The sequence below is a fragment of the Loxodonta africana genome, chromosome 9, assembly GCF_030014295.1.
Source record: "Loxodonta africana isolate mLoxAfr1 chromosome 9, mLoxAfr1.hap2, whole genome shotgun sequence".
In the NCBI taxonomy this organism is placed as follows: Eukaryota; Metazoa; Chordata; class Mammalia; order Proboscidea; family Elephantidae; genus Loxodonta; species Loxodonta africana.
In genome coordinates this window covers 122361418-122379176 of record NC_087350.1, presented here as the reverse complement: position 1 = coordinate 122379176, position 17759 = coordinate 122361418, and the positions used below count along the sequence as shown (strand labels likewise).

Below are 17759 nucleotides of genomic sequence, written 5' to 3'. Positions count from 1 at the left end.
ATCTCAGTGTGGTCACATCCTGCCCGGTCCCAGGGTTCCAGGGCACCACAGCCACCCAGATACAGGCTCGACCACTAAAAGGGCTTTGTGAGGGAGCCAGCCTGGGGCCAGGAGAGGGATCTGGCCAGGGGAAACCATAGCAAAACAGGGCTGCCGTTCCCATGCCGTGGCCAGTTCAGGGGCCAGAGCACCAATCTGCCCAGCCCAGGCCGCCTGTCCTCAGGGTGTCTTCCCTGGCCCGGCCACAGTCCACAGCTCGCCCGACACGCTGACAGGCCCACTGTGCCACCCAGGAGAGTGGGGGTGCAAGGAGGACTCCATGCCCACTGGGGCATGACCCCTTGTCCGGTGGTATCCGGCCACACTGCACCAGGTTGGGGAGCAGGGGCTGCAGTGAAGGGCTGCACCTCCCTTCCCTGGAGGCCAAGCTGCAGAGGGTGGTTGAAACAGTGTGTCCACACTCCTCGTTTTCACACACACACACACACACATACACACACACACCCCTTTGTTCTGTGGACACACTGTCTCTTTTGTGTTTCTTTTGGAAGCTGGCAGGGACTGCTTGATCAGTGAGGCATCAGTGTGGAATGAGGGCAGAAAGCTGTCTTGTTTACTCCTTGCATGTGTGCAGATGAGCCGGAGGTAGGTTTTTCCATTCCATCAGGGCCTGGCCGAGAGCCTAGAGACCCAGGTCACAGACGTCATTTCCCAGTGATTGTGCACATTCAGTCTGCCATTCCAGCAGGACTGCGCTCTTTCACCCTAATCCTAACCCTAACCCTAACCCTAACCCTAACCCTAATCCTAGCCCTAATGGCTGCTCTGTACACAATAGGATGAAATATGCTTCCTAGGGTTTTCATTGGCTGACTTCAGGGGTAGATTGCCAGGCCTTTCTTCCTAGTCTATCTTAATCTGGAAGTTCTGCTGAAACCTGTCCAGCATCACATCAACACACAAGCCTCCACTGATGGGGACCTGTTTCAGGGTGTTGGAGGGTCCCAGCAGCTGGGGAGGGCTGGAGGGGAGGCAGGCAAGGAGAGGTCTCCGTGGGCTCAGGGGCAGCCGCTGTGCTGAGGCTGGGCAGTGGGGGCCTGTCAACCCCCTTCTGCTGCCAGGTCTGGACAGAGGAGGGGGGTTCAGAGCAGGGCCCCCGGGCCAGGCTGCACCTGTAGGTGGGCAGGGTCAGCACAGACATTCTGTCCCTTCTGTCCTGTGGGCACAATTCCTCCCCTGCTCACCACCACCTTCCGGGGACAGGAAACAGATCAGTGTCTTCCAGGCCAGGCCAGGGCAAGGGCAGACGCTGTGCACACCTGGACCAGGGATGGGTGGGGGTGAGTTTCAGGCCCCCACAGGGCTGGGCTCAAAGTGGACCCTTGGCTGGGGGCCTGAGGGCCTGCTTCAATCCCACCCAGATCTGGGTCAGGGAGCCCCCCATAAGTGTGGGGCATAGATGGCACCGGCCTTGGAGGAGGGAATAAGCGTGGACAGAGCCAGGAGCATGTGGGTAAGGCTGGGGACCTCCCTGGGAGCTGGCAGCCTCAGCAGCCCCCCAGCACCCCCACCTCCATTTCCTCCCCACCCCCTGCCTGGTCTGGGACTCAGGAGACCCAGGCAGGTGGACAGGTGGGAAAACATGCCCCTGCCCTGTGCTGGGTGGGATCCCAGGAGGGCTCCGCCCTGCCCTCCCCCCAGCCCCCCTGCACCTCCACACCCATGTCCTCCCCAGCTATTTGTGTGTCCCTCTGTCTGTCCTTCTTGGATTTGGTGAAAGCTGAGTCATTTGTTGGGGGGGTGCGGGCGGCTGGCAGGCGAATTCATAAATAGGGGTACGGAGGCTGGCCCTTTACCTGTCTCTCTGCCCACCCCTGCAGGCCAGCCACTCCTCAGGACTTTGTGCCTCCTCCACCCCAGAATGTGGCCCCTGAGACCCCTGTGAGTGGGCCTCACCCTGTTGGGTACTCGAGGCAGACCCAGGCTCAGGGGGCCCAATGGTTCTGGGGACTTCAGCCATGTGAGGGCCAGACCCACAAGATGTCTCTGGCCTAGCCTGGCGGGAAGAAAGGGTGAGGAGGCACCTGGAGGGGTGGAGCAGTGAGGAGCAGCCTAGGCCCAATCTAGCCTGGAAAGGAGGGAGGAGGCATCCAGTGGGCCCAGGCACACTCCGGCCCTGCCTGGGGCCATACACTCTGTCCCATGAGTTTCTGCGAGGTGGGAGTATCTTCATTCCTCAGTGTACATGGGGAAACTGAGGCTTGGAGGGACTCCTTGGTCTGGTGGCCTCCAGCTTCTGCCAGTGTCAGTGGGGCAGACCCAGTAGGGGCTCTGGAGCTGGGTGAGAGGGGTTCCGAGCTGCCAGGAGGAGGGGCCCTGAGGGGGGTTCCCAAGTCATCCCAGCTCTGCCCACAGCCAGTCCCTATGGTTCCAGGGGGAGGGGAAGTCCTGGCCTGGAAGAGAGCCTTCAGGAAGAGGACAGGCCCCCATTCTGGATGTGTGCAATGACCTCAGGCTCCCACTTAGGCGCCAGGCAGTGGGGCTCCCTGGGGAGACAGATCCACGGTTGCCAGGACGGCCCCAGATGGGGGGGTGCGGGTATTGTCCCTTCCTAAATCTGTCCTAGCCCCTACCCTTCCTCAGTCCCATCAGTGCTTATCGCAGGCACCTGCCCTGGGTGGCCAGGAGGCACCTTGGCTACCACAGGCAGCCCAGGTGCCCCTGGTACATCCAGGCCACAGGCCCCTGAGGCCCTGACCCTACCCCACCCCGCCCAGTCCCACCGTGGCAGGAAGTGGGGCTGGGGGGTGGGGGCAGTGAGGGTCCTGGCCGTTGGGCTCCCCCCACCACCTGGGCCCCAGGGCGGAGGAAGGTGCTAGATTTGGAGCTGGGAGAGAAGTTTATGGAGTTTGTCCAGGCCCTGGGTATCCGTGATGCCTACATTGTCCTCTTGCCCAAGGCCAGTTTGGGGCGGGGGGTGCCTGTGCAGGAGGGGGCACGGGGCCTGGACAGACAGGTGGAGAGGTGAGCCCTGAGCCCCAAGAGAAGGTGAATGAGGTGTGGAGTGCAGCTGGCCAGGCCCCTGGGCTTCCCTGGCCAGAGGGTGGCCTTCTAGTGGATTGTCAGCCCGAGGAGACAAGGCCAGGCTCTGCCGGCACAGGACAAGTGTGGGACAGGGACACTGAAGGCCCCAGAGCCCAGTGGCATGGGGGCAAAGCCAGCAGGAGGGGTGGTGTGGACAGGGAGTGTGGTCAAGGGCCAGGGTGCCGAGGAGGGGTGCCGAGGAGGGCCAGCCTGATGGCCTAGTGTTGCTGTCTTCCAGGCAGGAGAGACCAGAACAGAGGTCAGCCTTGAGGTGGAAGAGGGCTCAGGACTACAGAGGCTGGGCCCTGCAGGGACCCAGCGGACAGAGCCAGCTTGTGAAAGAGGCCAGGTGGGTCTCTTTCCCTAGGAAGGGGAGGTGGGGAGGGCGGGCAGACCCAAGCTTCTGGGTGGGAGGGGGCCGTTTACATAGAAGAACAAGAAATGACCAGTACAAAATTAGGTCCAGGGCCTTAGAGGGGCCCAGCTCGAGCCTCACTAACTGCTCCATGAATCTGGAATGAACGGGGCAAGGTGGCAGCCTCAGGACAGGCCAGTGGAGTCCCCGCCCTTTGGGGGCTCCCTGGTTCCAGGGAATGTCTTCTCAGCCATTTGTGCTCATTTAACCCTCTGGCGCCTCCAGCCCCCCACCACTTGCCCCTGCCTTGGCATGGGCTCATCACTTGGGTGCCTGGGCTCTCTGAGCTCAGGGTAAGCAGAGCCAGAGTCCTTACAGAGGGAGTAGGGGGGTTCTGGGGGTCCGGAAGAAAACTTGGCCTGGGGCCCTGGCTGGGCTGCCCCTCCTGCTCCTGGGTGCAAACCCAGCTCCCCCCTCCCCTGCTTCAGGCCAGATTCCCCCCAAGAGCACAGCCCCTCTGCCCTGCCTTTCCGGTCTGGAATATCCCATCCTGCAGCTCCTCTGTGACCCGGGGTACCGCCCCTTCCCCACTTCAAATTTTTAGGGGGTCAGTCTGAAAAGGCTGAACGACTCCAACTACAGGGCATTCTGGAAAAGCAGAACTATTTAAAAAAAAAAAAACCACCCGCTGCCATCAAGTTGATTCTAACTCACAGCAGAGCTGTGGAACAGAGAACTGCCCACGGGTTTCCAAGGCCGTAAATCGGTCCTGAAGCCGACGGCCACATCTTTCTCCCTCAGACCGGCTGGTGGATTAGAACAACTGGCTTTTTGGTTAGCAGCTAAGTGCTTTAACCAGTGCGCCACCAGGGCTCCTCCAGCTACAGGACATTCTAGAAAAGGCAGAACTATAGAGACCGGACGGGTCAGTGCTCATCAGGGGGCCGGGTGGTGGATGAGCAGGGAGCCCCGCGTGCTTTGGGGGCAGCGACACTACTCTTCAGACGCTGTAACGGCAGACCCGTGACAGGCCGCACTGGTCACAGCTCACAGGAGTGTCCAGGGGAGAGGGAGCCCTGGGGTGAAGGCTGTGGACTGCAGTTGGCAACAATGTATCCATGTGGCTCCCTGGTGGTAACAAACCCCCACAGGAAGTAGGACCCAAACAGCAGAAGGAAGTGTCCTGGGAGAGGTTCATCCGGCTCTCCGGACCTCCTGTAAACCTAAAACTGCTCTAAAAAAAGAGTGTTAAAAATAATAATCCCTCGGGGCTCTATCCGCTGGGCTCCCCCACACTGAACAGTCACTGCAGGCACAGAGATGCTTTTTAAGACAGGAGTGAGCGGAGGGGTCCTTGACACCTCAGGAGGGCCCCCTGCTCAGGACCCTGCCACCCAAAGCGCCCCCACAGGCCCTGCCGCCCAGAGCTCCCCCACAGACCCTGCCACCCAGAGCCCAGGTTAGGGGAGCAGGTCACGGAGCAGTGGGTGAGATGGCTGAGGAGGTCTGAGCCTCACCCCAGGCAGCAAACCCTCAGTCCAGTCTCAGGTCAGCGGGTGTCTGGGGCACCTCCTCCCCACACCCTGGGACCCTCTGCCCTGTCTCTGTCCTGGGACACCTCCTCCCCACACTCCCAGGTTTCATTGTCCTGGGTCTCCCTGTCCCAGCCTCTTTCCCCACAGTCCTGGGCCCCCTTATTCTGAGCCAACCCCCTTGTCCCAGAGCTCGCTCACCACTGACTTGGGAGTTTCCCTAATCTCGGGGCCCCCGGCTACCCAAGGCTAAAGGGCTCCAGGGATCAGCCAGGAAAAGATACAGAGGGCTGTGGGGAGGGAGCCTCTTTCCTCTCCCCTCTCCTGAGATAGCGTCCTAGCCTCCTAGTGCTGCTGTAACAGAAATACCACAGTGAGTGGCTTTAAAGGACAGACATCTACTTCCTCACAGTCCTGGAGGCTTGGAGCCCGAATTCAGGGGGTGGCTTTCAGGAAAAGCTCTTCTTGGTCGATTTCAGCTTCTAGCAGCTGCAGTCCTTGGGGCTGCTGGGCTGTAGATTCCTCTGCCTCTGGCGTCCTCAGAAGGGGTCTGTCCTCCCTGTCCGCGCCCTGTCCCTGTGTCTGTGCTGCCCCTTAGACCCCTCAGCAGTGATTAGGTTTAGGACAGACCCTGCACCGATGTTGCCTCATTAAGGTAACAAAGAAAACTCTCTTCCCAAATTGGGTCACATCCACAGGTATAGGGGTTAGGACTCCAACACATACACAGTCATGCGTCCCTTAACGTCCACGATACGCTTTGTGAAATAGGACGTTACGTGATTTGGACTTTGTTCAAACACCGTATTATATACAGGCAGTCCCCAGGTTACAAACCTCCGACTTACGGACAATTCGTATTTAGGAACAGAATGCCATAAAGCCTATTATATTAAAATTTTGAGTTAAATACAATGGTTTGTAATAACAAAGGCACGTACTCATGAAAACATTATGGGTTTTGGAAGTCTTTAAGTGTTTTATATGCAGAGAAAGGTAAAATCTATACTATATATGTATAACCTCATGGGCCACGGGCATTATGCAGCATGTGACTGTAGATTTATTTTAATTGTAAAAAACAGGTAACACAACATTTGACAATTCAGCGTTTTTCAGGCGTACAATTTAGTGATACCAATTACGTTAATCATGTCGTACGACTGTCATCCACAGTTACTGCCAAATTTCCCACCGCCGTGCACAGAAGCTCGCTGCTTCCTAAATAATGGCTTCCCCTTCCCACCTCCCTCCTGCCCTAGCAGCCACTCATAAACTAGGAATCTCTACTTTTGCCTTTTCTTATTATTTCTTATAAGTAAGAGCATACAATATTCGTTCCTTTGAGATTGGTTTATTTCACTCAGTATGGTGTTTTCAAGGTTCATCCATGTGGCAACACGTATCAGGACTTCATTCACCTCTCATTATGGCTCAGTAGTACTCTATTGTATGTATATACCACGATGTGTTTATCCATTCATCTGTTGATAGACATTGACTTTGTTTCCACCTTTTGACTATTATGAATAGTGGTGCAATGCACATCGATGTATGTGTGTCTGTCTGCATCACTGCCTCCAAGTCCTGGGTACACCGCGAGTGTTATTGCCGGGTTTAAGGAATCAGGAAACTGTTTTCCGCAGCAACTGTACCATTTTGCATTCCCACCAGCAGTGGGTAAGGTTTCCAATTTTTCTACTTCCCTGTCAACATTTGTTACTTCCCGTTTTGTTTTTGTTTTTCTTTTTTAATCTTAGCCACCCCAGTGTGAGTGAAGTGGTATCTCACTGTAGTTTTAATTTGCACTTGCCTGATGGTTAATGACGTTGAGCATCTTTTCCTGTGTTTGCTGGCCATTTGAATATCCTCTTTGGTGAAAGGTCTTTTCAGGTCCTTTGAACGTTTTTTGATTGAGTTATTTGTCTTTTCCTTGTTAAGTTGCAGAAGTTTAATATACATTTTGGATATGGGACACTTACTGGATCCGCGGTTCCCGAAAATTTCTCCCAGTCTGTAGGTTGTCTTTTCACCTTTCCGACACACGTTTTGTTGCTGTTGTTAGGTGCTGTTGGGTTGGCTCCCACTCACAGCGACCCCTGTGTACAACAAAGCAAAACTCTGCCTGGCCCTACGCCATCCTCACAATCATGATCGTGCTTGAGCCCACTGTTGCAGTCACCGTTTCAGTCCATCTCGTTGAGGGTCTTCCACATTTTCGATGACCCTCCACTTTACCAAGCATGATTTCCTTCTCCAGGGACTGGTCCCTCCTGGGAACGTCTCCAAAGAACTTGAGAAGTAGGCTCGCCATCCTTGCTTCTAAGGAGATTCAAGAGAGACTTGTTCCTTTTTCCGGCAGTTCATAGTATATTCAATATTTTTCACCAACACCATAATTCAAAGCCATCAATTCTTTTTCAGCCTTTCTTATATTCCTTGTCCAGCTTTCCCATGCATAAGAGGCGACTGAAATATCATTGCTTGGGTCAGGCCCACCTTAGTCCTCAAAGTGACATCTTTGTTGTTCGATACTTTAAAGAGGTCTTTTGCAACAGATTTGCCCAACACAACACATCGTTTGATTTGCTGCTCCCATGGGCATTGATTGTGGATTAAGGTAAAATGAAATCCTTGACAACTTCAATATTTTCTCCTTTTGTCATGATGTTGGTTATTGGTCTGGTTGTGAGGATTTTTGTTTTATGTTGAGGTGTAATACATACTGAAGGCTGTAGTCCTTGATCTTCATCAGTAAGTGAGTGCTTCAAGTCCTCTTCCCCTTCAGCAAGCAAGGTTGTGACATCTGCATATTGCAGGTTATTAATGAGTTTTCCTCCAATCCTGTTGCCTTGTTCTTCTTCATATAATCCAGCTTCTCGGACTGTTTGCTCAGCATACAGACTGAATAAGTATGGTGAAAGGATACAACCCTGACGCGCACCTTTCCTGACTTTAAAACATGTGGTATCCCCTTGTTCTGTTTGAACGACTGCCTCTTGGTCTATGTACAGGTTCCTCATAAGTACAATGAAGTGTTTTGGAACTCCCATTCTTCACAATGTTATCCACAATTTGTTATGATCTGCACAGTCAAATGCCTTTGCATAGTCAATAAAATATAGGTAAACATCTTTCTGGTGTTCTCTGCTTCGGCCAGGATCCATCTGACAACAGCAATGATATCCCTCGCTCCATGTCCACTTCTGAATCCAGCTTGAATTTCTGGCAGTTCCCTACTGATGTACTGTTGCAACCACTTTTCAATGACCTTCAGCAAAGTTTTACTTGTGTGGGATATTAATGATATGTCCAATAGTTTCTGCATTCTGTGGGATCAGCTTTCTTAGAAATGGACACAAATATGGATCTCTTCCAGTTGGTTGGCCAGGTGGCTGTCTTCCAAATATCTTGGCATAGACGAGTGAGCACCTCTGCCACTGCATTAAAACAAACAAACTGTTGCCATCGAGTCGAGTCCAACTCATAGTTGACTCTATAGGACAGCATAGAGCTGCCCCAAAGGGTTTCGAAGGAGCAGCTAGTAGATTTGAACTGTCAACCTTTTGGTTAATAGCCTGAGCTCTTAACCACTGCACCACCCGGGCTCCCAAGTGCTGCATGAGTTTGTTGAAACATCTCAGTTGGTATTTCATTCAGTTCCTGGAGCCTTGTTTTTCGCCCATGACTTCAGTGCAGCTTGGATTTCTTCCTTCAATATCATCATTTCGTGATCAGATGGTACTTCCTGAAATCGAACCATGACCAGTTTTTCTGGCGGTGACTGTGTATTCCTTCCATCTTCTTTTGATGCTTCCTGCGTTGTCCAGTGTTTCCCCAGAGAATCCTTCAGTATCGCAACTCGAGCTTGACTTTTCCTTTAGTTCTTTCAGCTTGAGAACTGCTGAGTGTGTTCTTCCCTTTTAGTTTTCTAACATCAGGTCTCTGCACATTTCATTATAATAGTTTGCTTTGTCTTCTTGAGCTGCCCTTGTGAAATCTTCTGTTCAGCTCTTTTACTTCGTTGTTCCTTCCATTCACTTTAGCTACTCTACGTTCAAGAGCAAGTTTCAGAGTCTTTTCTGACATCCATTTTGGTCTTTTTTTTTTTCCTGTCTTTTTAATGGCTTCTTTATGTATGATGTCCTTGATGTCATCCCACGACTCGTCTGATCTTCGGTCATTAGTGTTAAATGCATCAAATTTATTCTTAAGGTGGTCTCTAAATTCAGGTGCGATATACTCAAGATGGTATTTTGGCTGTCATGGACTTGCTCTAACTTTTTTCAGCATCAGCTTGAACTTGAATATGAGCAATTGATGGTCTGCTCCTCATTCAGCCCCTGGCCTTGTTCTGACTGATGACATTGAGCTTTTCCATTGTCTCCTTCCATAGATATAGTCAATTTGACTCCTGTGTATTCCATCTGGCAAGGTACACATGTATGGTTGCCATTTATGTTGTTGAAAAAAGGTATTTGTAATGAATAAGTTATTAGTCTTTCAAAGTTCTATCAGGTGATATCCAACGTCATTTCTATCATCAAGGCAATATTTTCCAACTACTGATCCTTCTTTGTTTCCGACTTTCATATTCCAATCACCAGTGATTATCAATGCATCTTGATTTTGTGTTTGATCAATTTCAGACAGTAGAAGTTGGTAGAAATCGTCAATTCATCTTTGGACTTAGTGGTTGGTGTGTAAATCTGAATACTAGTAGTATGAACTGGTCTTCCTTGTAGGTATATGGATATTATCCTATCACTGACAGCGCTGTACTTCAGGATAGATCTTGAAACGTTCTTTTTGATGATGAATATGACGCCATTCCTCTTCAATTTGTCATTCTTGGCGTAGTAGACCATATGATTGTCTGATTCAAAAGGACCAATACCAGTCCATTTCAGCTCAGTAACGCCTAAGATATCGATGTTTATGTGTTCCATTTCATTTCTGATGACTTCCAGTTTTCCTAGATTCCTAGATTCATACCTCATCCCATGTTCCTGTTATTAATGGATGTTTGCAACTATTTCTTCTCATTTTGAGTCATGCCACAATAGCAAATGAAGGTCAGGAAAGCTTTATTTCATCCACATCATTAAGGTCAACTCCACTTTGAGGAGGCAGCTCTTCCCCAGTGTATTCTGAGTACCATCCAACCTGATGGGCTCATCTTCTGGCACTATATCAGCCAATGACCCGCTGCTTTCACAAGGTTTTCATTGGCTAGTTTTTTTGGAGGGGACTTCGTGGTGCACTTTTTTTTTTTTTCGTGGTGCAGTGGTTAAGCATTTGGGTGCTAACCAAAATGTTGGCAGTTCAAATCCACCAGTCCACTCCTTGGAAACCCTCTGAGGCGGTTCTATTCTGTCCTATAAGGGTCACTATGAGTCAGAATTGACTCAACAGCATTGGGTTTGGTTTTGGTTTTAATTTTTTCAGAAGTAGACCGGCAGATCCTTCTCCCTAGTTTATCTTAGTCTGGAAGTTCCACTGAAACCTGCCCACCATGGGTGACACTGCTGGTATTTGAAATACCGGTGGCCTAGCTTCCAGCATCACAGCAACACGCAAGCCCCCAAAGTACAACACTGACAGACAAGTGGGGACACAAGGGGCACAGTTCATCCATAACACCTGATCAGGAGCCTCTTGTCTCTCTCTGATCCTCTGCCCAGGAGGGTGGCTGTTCCCTAGCCCAGCCCCCACACTGGGCTATCACGGGGGGGGCGGTGGTGAAGGGCCATCACTTCTCAGTCTCACTGGTCCCCAGTGATGAATGAAGGCCACAGATCAGATCCAACAAAGGGGTTCCTGCCCTGTCACCTCCAGTAGCCCCTTGAAGCTGACTGCCCCAGCCCCTCCTCCATGGAAATGCCCCTTGCTCCTGCTTTGATCACATGTCTTCCAGTGCCCTCCCTGGGCCCACCCCCAGACCCTTGCCTACAAGGGGCACCCAGTTCAACCAAGGACTGATGGGGCCATACCCCACACCCATTCCCGGCTGCCTGCACCAGGCCCCTCAGCAGGAGCCCAGCCAGGGCTGGGGAGATGGAAGGGCCAAGGGAGAAGGAAGGTGGGCACTGAGTGGTGGGGCAGCCGCACCCCAGCCTAGGGTCAGCAGAGGTGGCCCCCACCCTACCATGCCCATGCTGAGCCGTTTAGGGCACTGACCTTGAGCCCTGATGGCCTTAGGGACCATCCAAACCTGGGGTGAGGAGAAGGGGTTTACACTGCGAGGAACCCAGCCTCCGGCAAGAGCCTCCAGGACATGGGACGGGGGCCTGCACCCACTGCCCAGCTGGGCCTGTCTGTGTCTGGGGCTGAGGGCCCTGTCCCTGCATTGGCTATGGCCACAGCCAGCCTGCAACACACCCAGGAACTCCTTCCCAGGCTTCTCTTCCCCACCAAGGTCAGAGGCCAGGTGAGTGGGGAGCTCTTGAAGAACCCCAGGCTTCCCCCATCTCCACAGACACTCATACCTGCTCTGTTCACCCTCGGCCACAGAGCTGTCCCCATTCAGGCTTGTGCTGGGGCCCAGGGCCAGCCTGGGGAGGGGGCAGTGCCATGTGCTGGACTCAGACAGGGCCAGGTCCTTTGGAGCAGCTGATCAATCCTGGGGGGCTTCTGGAGGGAGGTAGCTTCTCTGGAAAGAGGGGAGGTATTCTCATGTCCTCTGCCGGGAGGTAGGGAGATATGGAACCTGTGAGCAGTCCGGGCCTCAGCTCCCCAGGTAACAGCAGAGACCTAGTCCTACATGCTGCTGCTGCAGCCTCGAAAATCTGGGCCTGAGGCTGAGAAGTGAGCCCAGGGACAAAGGCCAGACCCCCACAGCTGCTGGAGAGGCTGTGCCCCGCACGCCCCACAAAGGTGGCAGGTTTAGATTCTTTACCTTGGCTGAGCTCACCAGCACCTGGGCCTGCTGGGCCTTCGGGACTGAGCTCTTAGGGCACAAATAGGGCTTTGTGTCTCCTGGACTTCCATGGGCTTGGAGAAGACATGGTGGTGGGCCAGGGAGATTGAAGTGAAAGCAGGGGTCCCAGCCTCAGGTTGGAAGTGGCCATGGCTCCAGAGGCAGGTCAGTGCCAAGGCACATGCCACTTCCCCATCAGGGCCGGCTGGGGGTGTGTGCCAGAACTGCAGGGGTGGGGCTAATGGGGTCCAGCTCTGCCTGGCCCGCCCTGCCCCCACTCAGACCCGTGGGCTGGCCAGTTGCATAAGCAGCCCTGTGGGGGATGAGTCTGCAGCTGGGCCCCTGTGGCCTGGCCCTGCCCCTCCAGCATCACGAGCCTCCACTGGGCTGTCCTTGGCCCCTGGGAGGAGGCCAAGCCCATAAGTAGGGGTCTCTGCAGTGCCCTCTGTTCACTTCTCCTGCCTGCTCCACTCTGCCCACACCACTGGCTCTGGGCCCCAGCACCTGCTCAGCGTCCAGGAGAATGGCTGTGCGGTGCCTTCTGTGGATGGGGCTGGTCCTGCTGGGGGCCTTGGGGGTCCTGCAGACCCCAGCCCAGGCCCAGCTCTCTGTGCAGCCCAACTTCCAACAGGACAAGGTGAGGGCTGCGCTGCCTGATCCCTGCAGGGGACGGGGCAGTCCCTGGGGTGATTGTCTCCCTGCAAAGGGGTGCTGAGTGGGGCTGAAGGGGGAGCAGGGCTGGGCACCTGACCCAGGGTGACTGTGAGAGGCCCTCCCCAGGGCCACCGCACTTCACCAACCCCAATAGAGTAGAGCCCCACGTCCCCTGATGGGCAGGAAAACACCTGTCTGCATGCGAACACACAGGTGTACAGACACGCGGGTCACACGTGTGCACGTGCAAACGCGATGCAAACACTTCATTCCTGTGAGCACACGACGCCCAGAGACAACCACAGGGCGTTCCCAAACCCCGGGGCTCAGGACGCAGGCACACGGGGAGGGCGGCAGAACCTCAGAGACAGACGCACGCGGGTTCCCAGACACGCGCAGATGCGCGCGGGTACACACTCCACAGACAGAGCCGGCAGATGCGCGCTCAGGCCGGGAGCTGCACGGGAACGCGCCGACGGACAGGTCCTCTGGCTTGAGCATCCAGCAGCGCCCGGCCACGCGCATCTGGCCACCCGCGCCGGGCCGTGGGGAGCCAAAGACCGGCACCGACCCTCTCCGGGAATGCGCCGGGCACCCCCTGCTGCCTGCTGCATCCGTGGGCCAGGGCATCGCCCCCCAGGGGACTGGGGGCCGTGGGAGGGGCTGGGAGGCGGGGCCGGACCCCTCGGGAAGGGGGCCCGCCTGGGGGCGTGGCTATCGTCTGTGGGCGTGGCTTGCACTGGGGGCAGGCTGTGGGGCGGGGCTGGCCTCGGGGCGGGGCCAGGAGCTGGGAGGGGGACACACGTCAGGAGGGGTGCCCACCCCGCCGGCCCAGGTGGGTCTCGGCTGACCTGGTGAGCGCTGTTGGCCCGCAGTTCCTGGGGCGTTGGTTCAGCGCGGGCCTCGCCTCCAACTCGACCTGGTTCCGGGAGAAGAAGGCGTTGCTGTCCATGTGCAAATCGGTGGTGGCCCCCACCGCAGACGGCGGCCTCAACTTCACCACCACCTTCGTCAGGTGGGACGGTGGGGGCGGGCTTCTGGGCCCCAGAGGACCCTTCTCTGCTTTCACGGCCTGGTGACACCCCCGGGCCTGACCCCTGACCCGAGGGTGACCTACCCGCAGGAACAACCAGTGTGAGACCAGGACCATGGTGCTTCTGCCGGCCGGGCCTCCAGGCCGCTACAGCTACCGGAACCCCCGTGAGTGGGACCCTCGACAGTCCCCCCCCGCCCACCCGAGGGTCTTGTCTGAGAGCGGCACTCGTTGGCGGGGTTGGGAGAGCCCCCCTCCAGCGTGGTAGGAGAATAGGAGGGTTCACCACCTAAGTCCGAGAGGAAGAGGCTGGGTGGGGTCTGCCCCAGCTCGTGGGGCTGGGTCTGCCCACGCTCACGTGGGCGGGGTCAGCTCCCTCAGGTGGGCGGTATCTTCCCACACTCAGGTGGGTGGTTGGGTTCCCCCCTTCAGGTGGGTGGGAACAGAGCGGCTCTTTCCCCACCAGACTTGAATCCTCTTTGGAGCTCACATCCTGCCAGACCCCTTCCTCCCCTAGCCCTCTCCTGGGCACAGGAATGCAGCCCCCAAAGCCACCCCACACACATATTCACACGGTTCCCCCCAGCGACGGCCCGGACGTGGGACCTTCTCATGCCACCTCCACCCAGCAGGATGGCCTCCCAGCTGGGAAACCTTTCCCCTTCTGGGTCCTGGCCAAAAGTTTTAGGGCTGCACCAGAAACCCCTCACTTTTCTGAGCTTGCATGCTTCATGCCCAACCGGGCCTTTCGCCTGGGGACACTGGACACCACAGAGTTCCTGGGGCCGGGGGGGGGGCGGGGGGGGTGCAGGCCGGAAGCGCTGGGCTGGGCTCCTGGCCCAATGTGGAGGGAGACTGGGGGCAGGCATCCTGGGTTCCCTCCCACCCCTAGCCCACCCCTTCCTCAAAGTGGAGGCAGCACAGGGCAGGCTGGGGGCTTGGCGGCGACAAGGTCCCCCAACCAGGGCCGCCTCGTGGTTTCAGACTGGGGCAGTGTGCACGAAGTCTCAGTGGTGGAGACCGACTATGACCAGTATGCCCTGCTGTGCACCGCAGGCTCCAAGGGGCCTGGGCACGACTTCCGCATGGCCACCCTCTACAGTAGGTGCCCTGGACCCCAGTGGGCCTCCCCGGGGGTGGCAGAGGACCAAAGAGGGCTCCTGAGGCAGGGGGGCAGGAGCAGAGCGCTCCAGCCCCCTGAGGCCGGCTCCTGCTCCTCCCACCACTCCAGGCCGAACCCAGAACCCCAGGGCCGAGTTTAAGAAGAAATTTGTTACCTTTGCCAAGGCCCAGGGCTTCACAGAGGACACCATTGTCTTCCTTCCCCAAACCGGTGAGGGGCCCCTAATCCCATGGGTTGGGGATTAAGTTCAGATTAGAGGCCAGTGGACAGATCATCTCCTGACAGAGCAGCATGGGGGAGTGGAGGGGCGGGAATCAGCCAGCCCGCCAGAAGGCTGACCTGCCCAAGGCAATGGGAGGAGATCAGTGTCCCTCACCTCCTGGCCTGCAGCCTGGAGGGCACAGGAAGGCACTCCTTCTCCACGAACTCTCCCTCCACGGATTTACCAAGCACCCATTGTATGGAGACCTCCAAATGTGTTGAACCTCAAGCCACTCCTAGGATACAGGGAGCCCCCAGCCTGGGGGAAGGCAGGCACTAAAATGGGAAACAGCCCATCAATGTGACAGCCTCCTCCTTGTCCTCCGTTCCGAACTCAGGCCGTCTCATTCCTGGGGGGCACTAAGGGGGCACAAGGCACCCCTGCACTGTGATCTGGTGTGGCCTGGCTCTTGGCCCAGGTGGAGAAAGGCCACCCCACTTTGTTCTAAGGAGCAGGGGCTGGGGGGAGGGGTGGGAGGGCACCTGCACTGAGGTGTGATGGAGGTCATTGAGCTTGGGGGCTCAGCCAGGACCAGCTGTGGGACAGGAGGAGGCTGGGGAAAGGAGCTTCTCAGGTTAGGGAGGAGCTGGGGCCCGATGGGGGCTTATGGCCCAGGCTTGGGGCGCGTACCTCAGCCGCCTGGTGTGGCCCAGGCTTGGGTTGCTGACCTTGGCCACCTGGCTTCTTTCTCGGCAGATAAGTGCATGGAAGAGCCCAAATAGGTGAGTGAGAGCTGGCTGCACCCCAGCAATAGTTCTTTATTCATTCATTCACCTGGGGACACACACACACACTCTTGTGCATGAGACCACTCAGTTTTACCCGTCCCAGAGGGGTTACAAAGCTCGCCTGGAACGCTTGGTGCAGACCAAGAACCCAGCTTGGAGTCAGAGAATCTGTCCCTGAACACATGAGAACAGGGCCCACGTTTCAGAGGCTTCTACAGGAGCAGGAGGGTGTTGGGGGGGCTGGGGCAAGGGTGCAGTCAGACAGGGTCCCAGGGGGTGGGCTCCCTCTGCTCTGGCCCCTGGTGGAGGAGGAGCTGGAGGCAGGATGGGAGGTCCAGCTGCCAGGAACCAGGTGGGGGTGGGGAAGATGGAGGAAGGCTGGATCTAGAGGGACACCCTCCCTTGTGGAGCCTGGAGCCCCCAGGGAGGCCCAAGCCAGAAGTGGAGCTAAGGACCACCATCCCGAGGGGCAGGAAGGGGGCAGAGTGCTTCCTGCCCCATCAGACTGGTCCTGCTCTCCCCACCAGGTCACCCCAGCCCTCAAGATTCTCTCCTGCCTGCTCCACTTCAAGACCCCCTGAGACCCCAGCTCCCCACCGTGCCCCCCCAGCTGCCACCTCCTGGGCTCTTTGTTCTAGCTCTGAGAAATAAATGCAGAAGCAAGCAGCCAGCCTGGCGTCTGTCTGTCTGTCTTGGCAGCTTCCTGGACCTCTGTCCCTTTCCCTAAGCTCTCAGCCCAAGGGAGGCTGGCTTGTACTGGATATCACCACTTGGGGGTGGGCAGAGACCTCCAGTGTTTGCTCCTGGTGAGGAAGGGGTCTGCCGGGGTCAGCGGTCAGGATAGCTAAGGAAGAAGTGCCCCTCACGGTCCCCGCCTGCCCCACACAGGGCTGTGCCCTCACCACCGTCCTCCACTCCAGTCTTACCCCTCAAGCTGCCAGCTATAGCCATTCGTGCATGGGGCGGCCCCTGGCCCAGGTAGGGGTCGGTCCCACCCTAGCCCAGCACTCGGCCCAGCACTTGGAGCTCTGATCCTTAGGCAGGGGCCCCACCTGCCCCATCACCTCTCTGGCCAAGAGAGGCTGAGAGTCCAGGAGAGCTTTGGGTCTATGGGTTTTCCAACGTTGGGGTTAGCACACTGAGATTGGGTGGAGATCAGGAGATAAAGAGGGAGATGGCTGGAGAGTCCGTGCCCCCCACAGTGCAGGCTAGGACAGGCCACCCCTACACCCCCTCTGGCCACCTGCACACCCCCAGACCTCTTGGACCACAGGAACACACAGCTCTGCCCACTCACCAGAGCTCAGGCACCAACTCGGCCATGGTGCCCCTGGGTGGTCGCCCTCCCGGCCCAGCCCTCCTCCTGGCCTCCGCCATCCCCAGCTTCCTGGCCACAGAGGCTATTCTCAGGCCCCTGTCCTGGGCCCTCCTGGCCCACAATGTACAGGACCCACCGAAGTCTGTCTTCTGGGCTGCTACTTGGGCAGACCTTGGCCAGGGCCTGCAGAGCCACAAAGGTGAGGCCAGGGGTGAGGGTGAGCAGGGCGAGCTTCCTGGAGAAAGGGGCATGGGGACTGTGACAGTGGTGGGGCTTCTGCTTCTTGGAGGCCTGGGGGCTGACATCCTGGAGGGGAGGGCTGCCCAGGGCAGGGTCAATGGGCTTTCGGCCAAGGCCCTGGTCCAGAGGTTGGCAGAGGCATGCAGCTGGCTCCCAGGAGGAAATCCTGGGAGTGGGCGGGTTTGAGTAGAGGCCAGCAGTGCCAGTGCGCTGCAGGGTGCAAACCGATCGGGGGCCTATCTGAGTGGGCTCAGGACAGCCAGCCAGCGCCCCAGGGCACCTCCAGGGCATAAATTCCACAGGCAGGGCAGGCCGCCCCAGCTTTCCTGCCCATCTGCCCTGCTGCCCATCTGCCCGTGCCATTGTCACGCCATCGTCCACCATGCTGCAGGCTGTGCTGACTGCAGCCCTCCTCAGCCTGCTCTGGACAACCCCAGGCTGTGCCCAGGCCCCTGTTCAGGCCAACTTCGATGCCAGCCAGGTGTGCCCAGGCCATCCACTCCTCCCTTAC

The 17759-nt window shown here is 56.6% G+C and overlaps 1 protein-coding gene across 2 annotated transcripts; it reads left to right on the top strand.

Moving 5' to 3' along the window:
- Positions 1-12358: 12358 nt before the first annotated feature.
- Positions 12359-15864, top strand: PTGDS (prostaglandin D2 synthase). Of its 2 annotated transcripts, XM_023542187.2 has the most exons (6): positions 12359-12527; positions 13420-13559; positions 13668-13744; positions 14562-14678; positions 14809-14910; positions 15659-15864. In XM_023542187.2, exons 1-6 carry the CDS (start codon positions 12414-12416, stop codon positions 15682-15684), a joined length of 576 nt encoding a protein of 191 aa, XP_023397955.1. In that variant the 5' UTR covers positions 12359-12413; the 3' UTR covers positions 15685-15864. The 2 variants fall into 2 exon arrangements, with proteins under 2 accessions (XP_023397955.1, XP_023397953.1); XM_023542185.2 differs by lacking the exon at positions 15659-15864 and having other exon boundaries at positions 14809-15250.
- The last annotated feature ends 1895 nt before the right edge of the window (positions 15865-17759 follow it).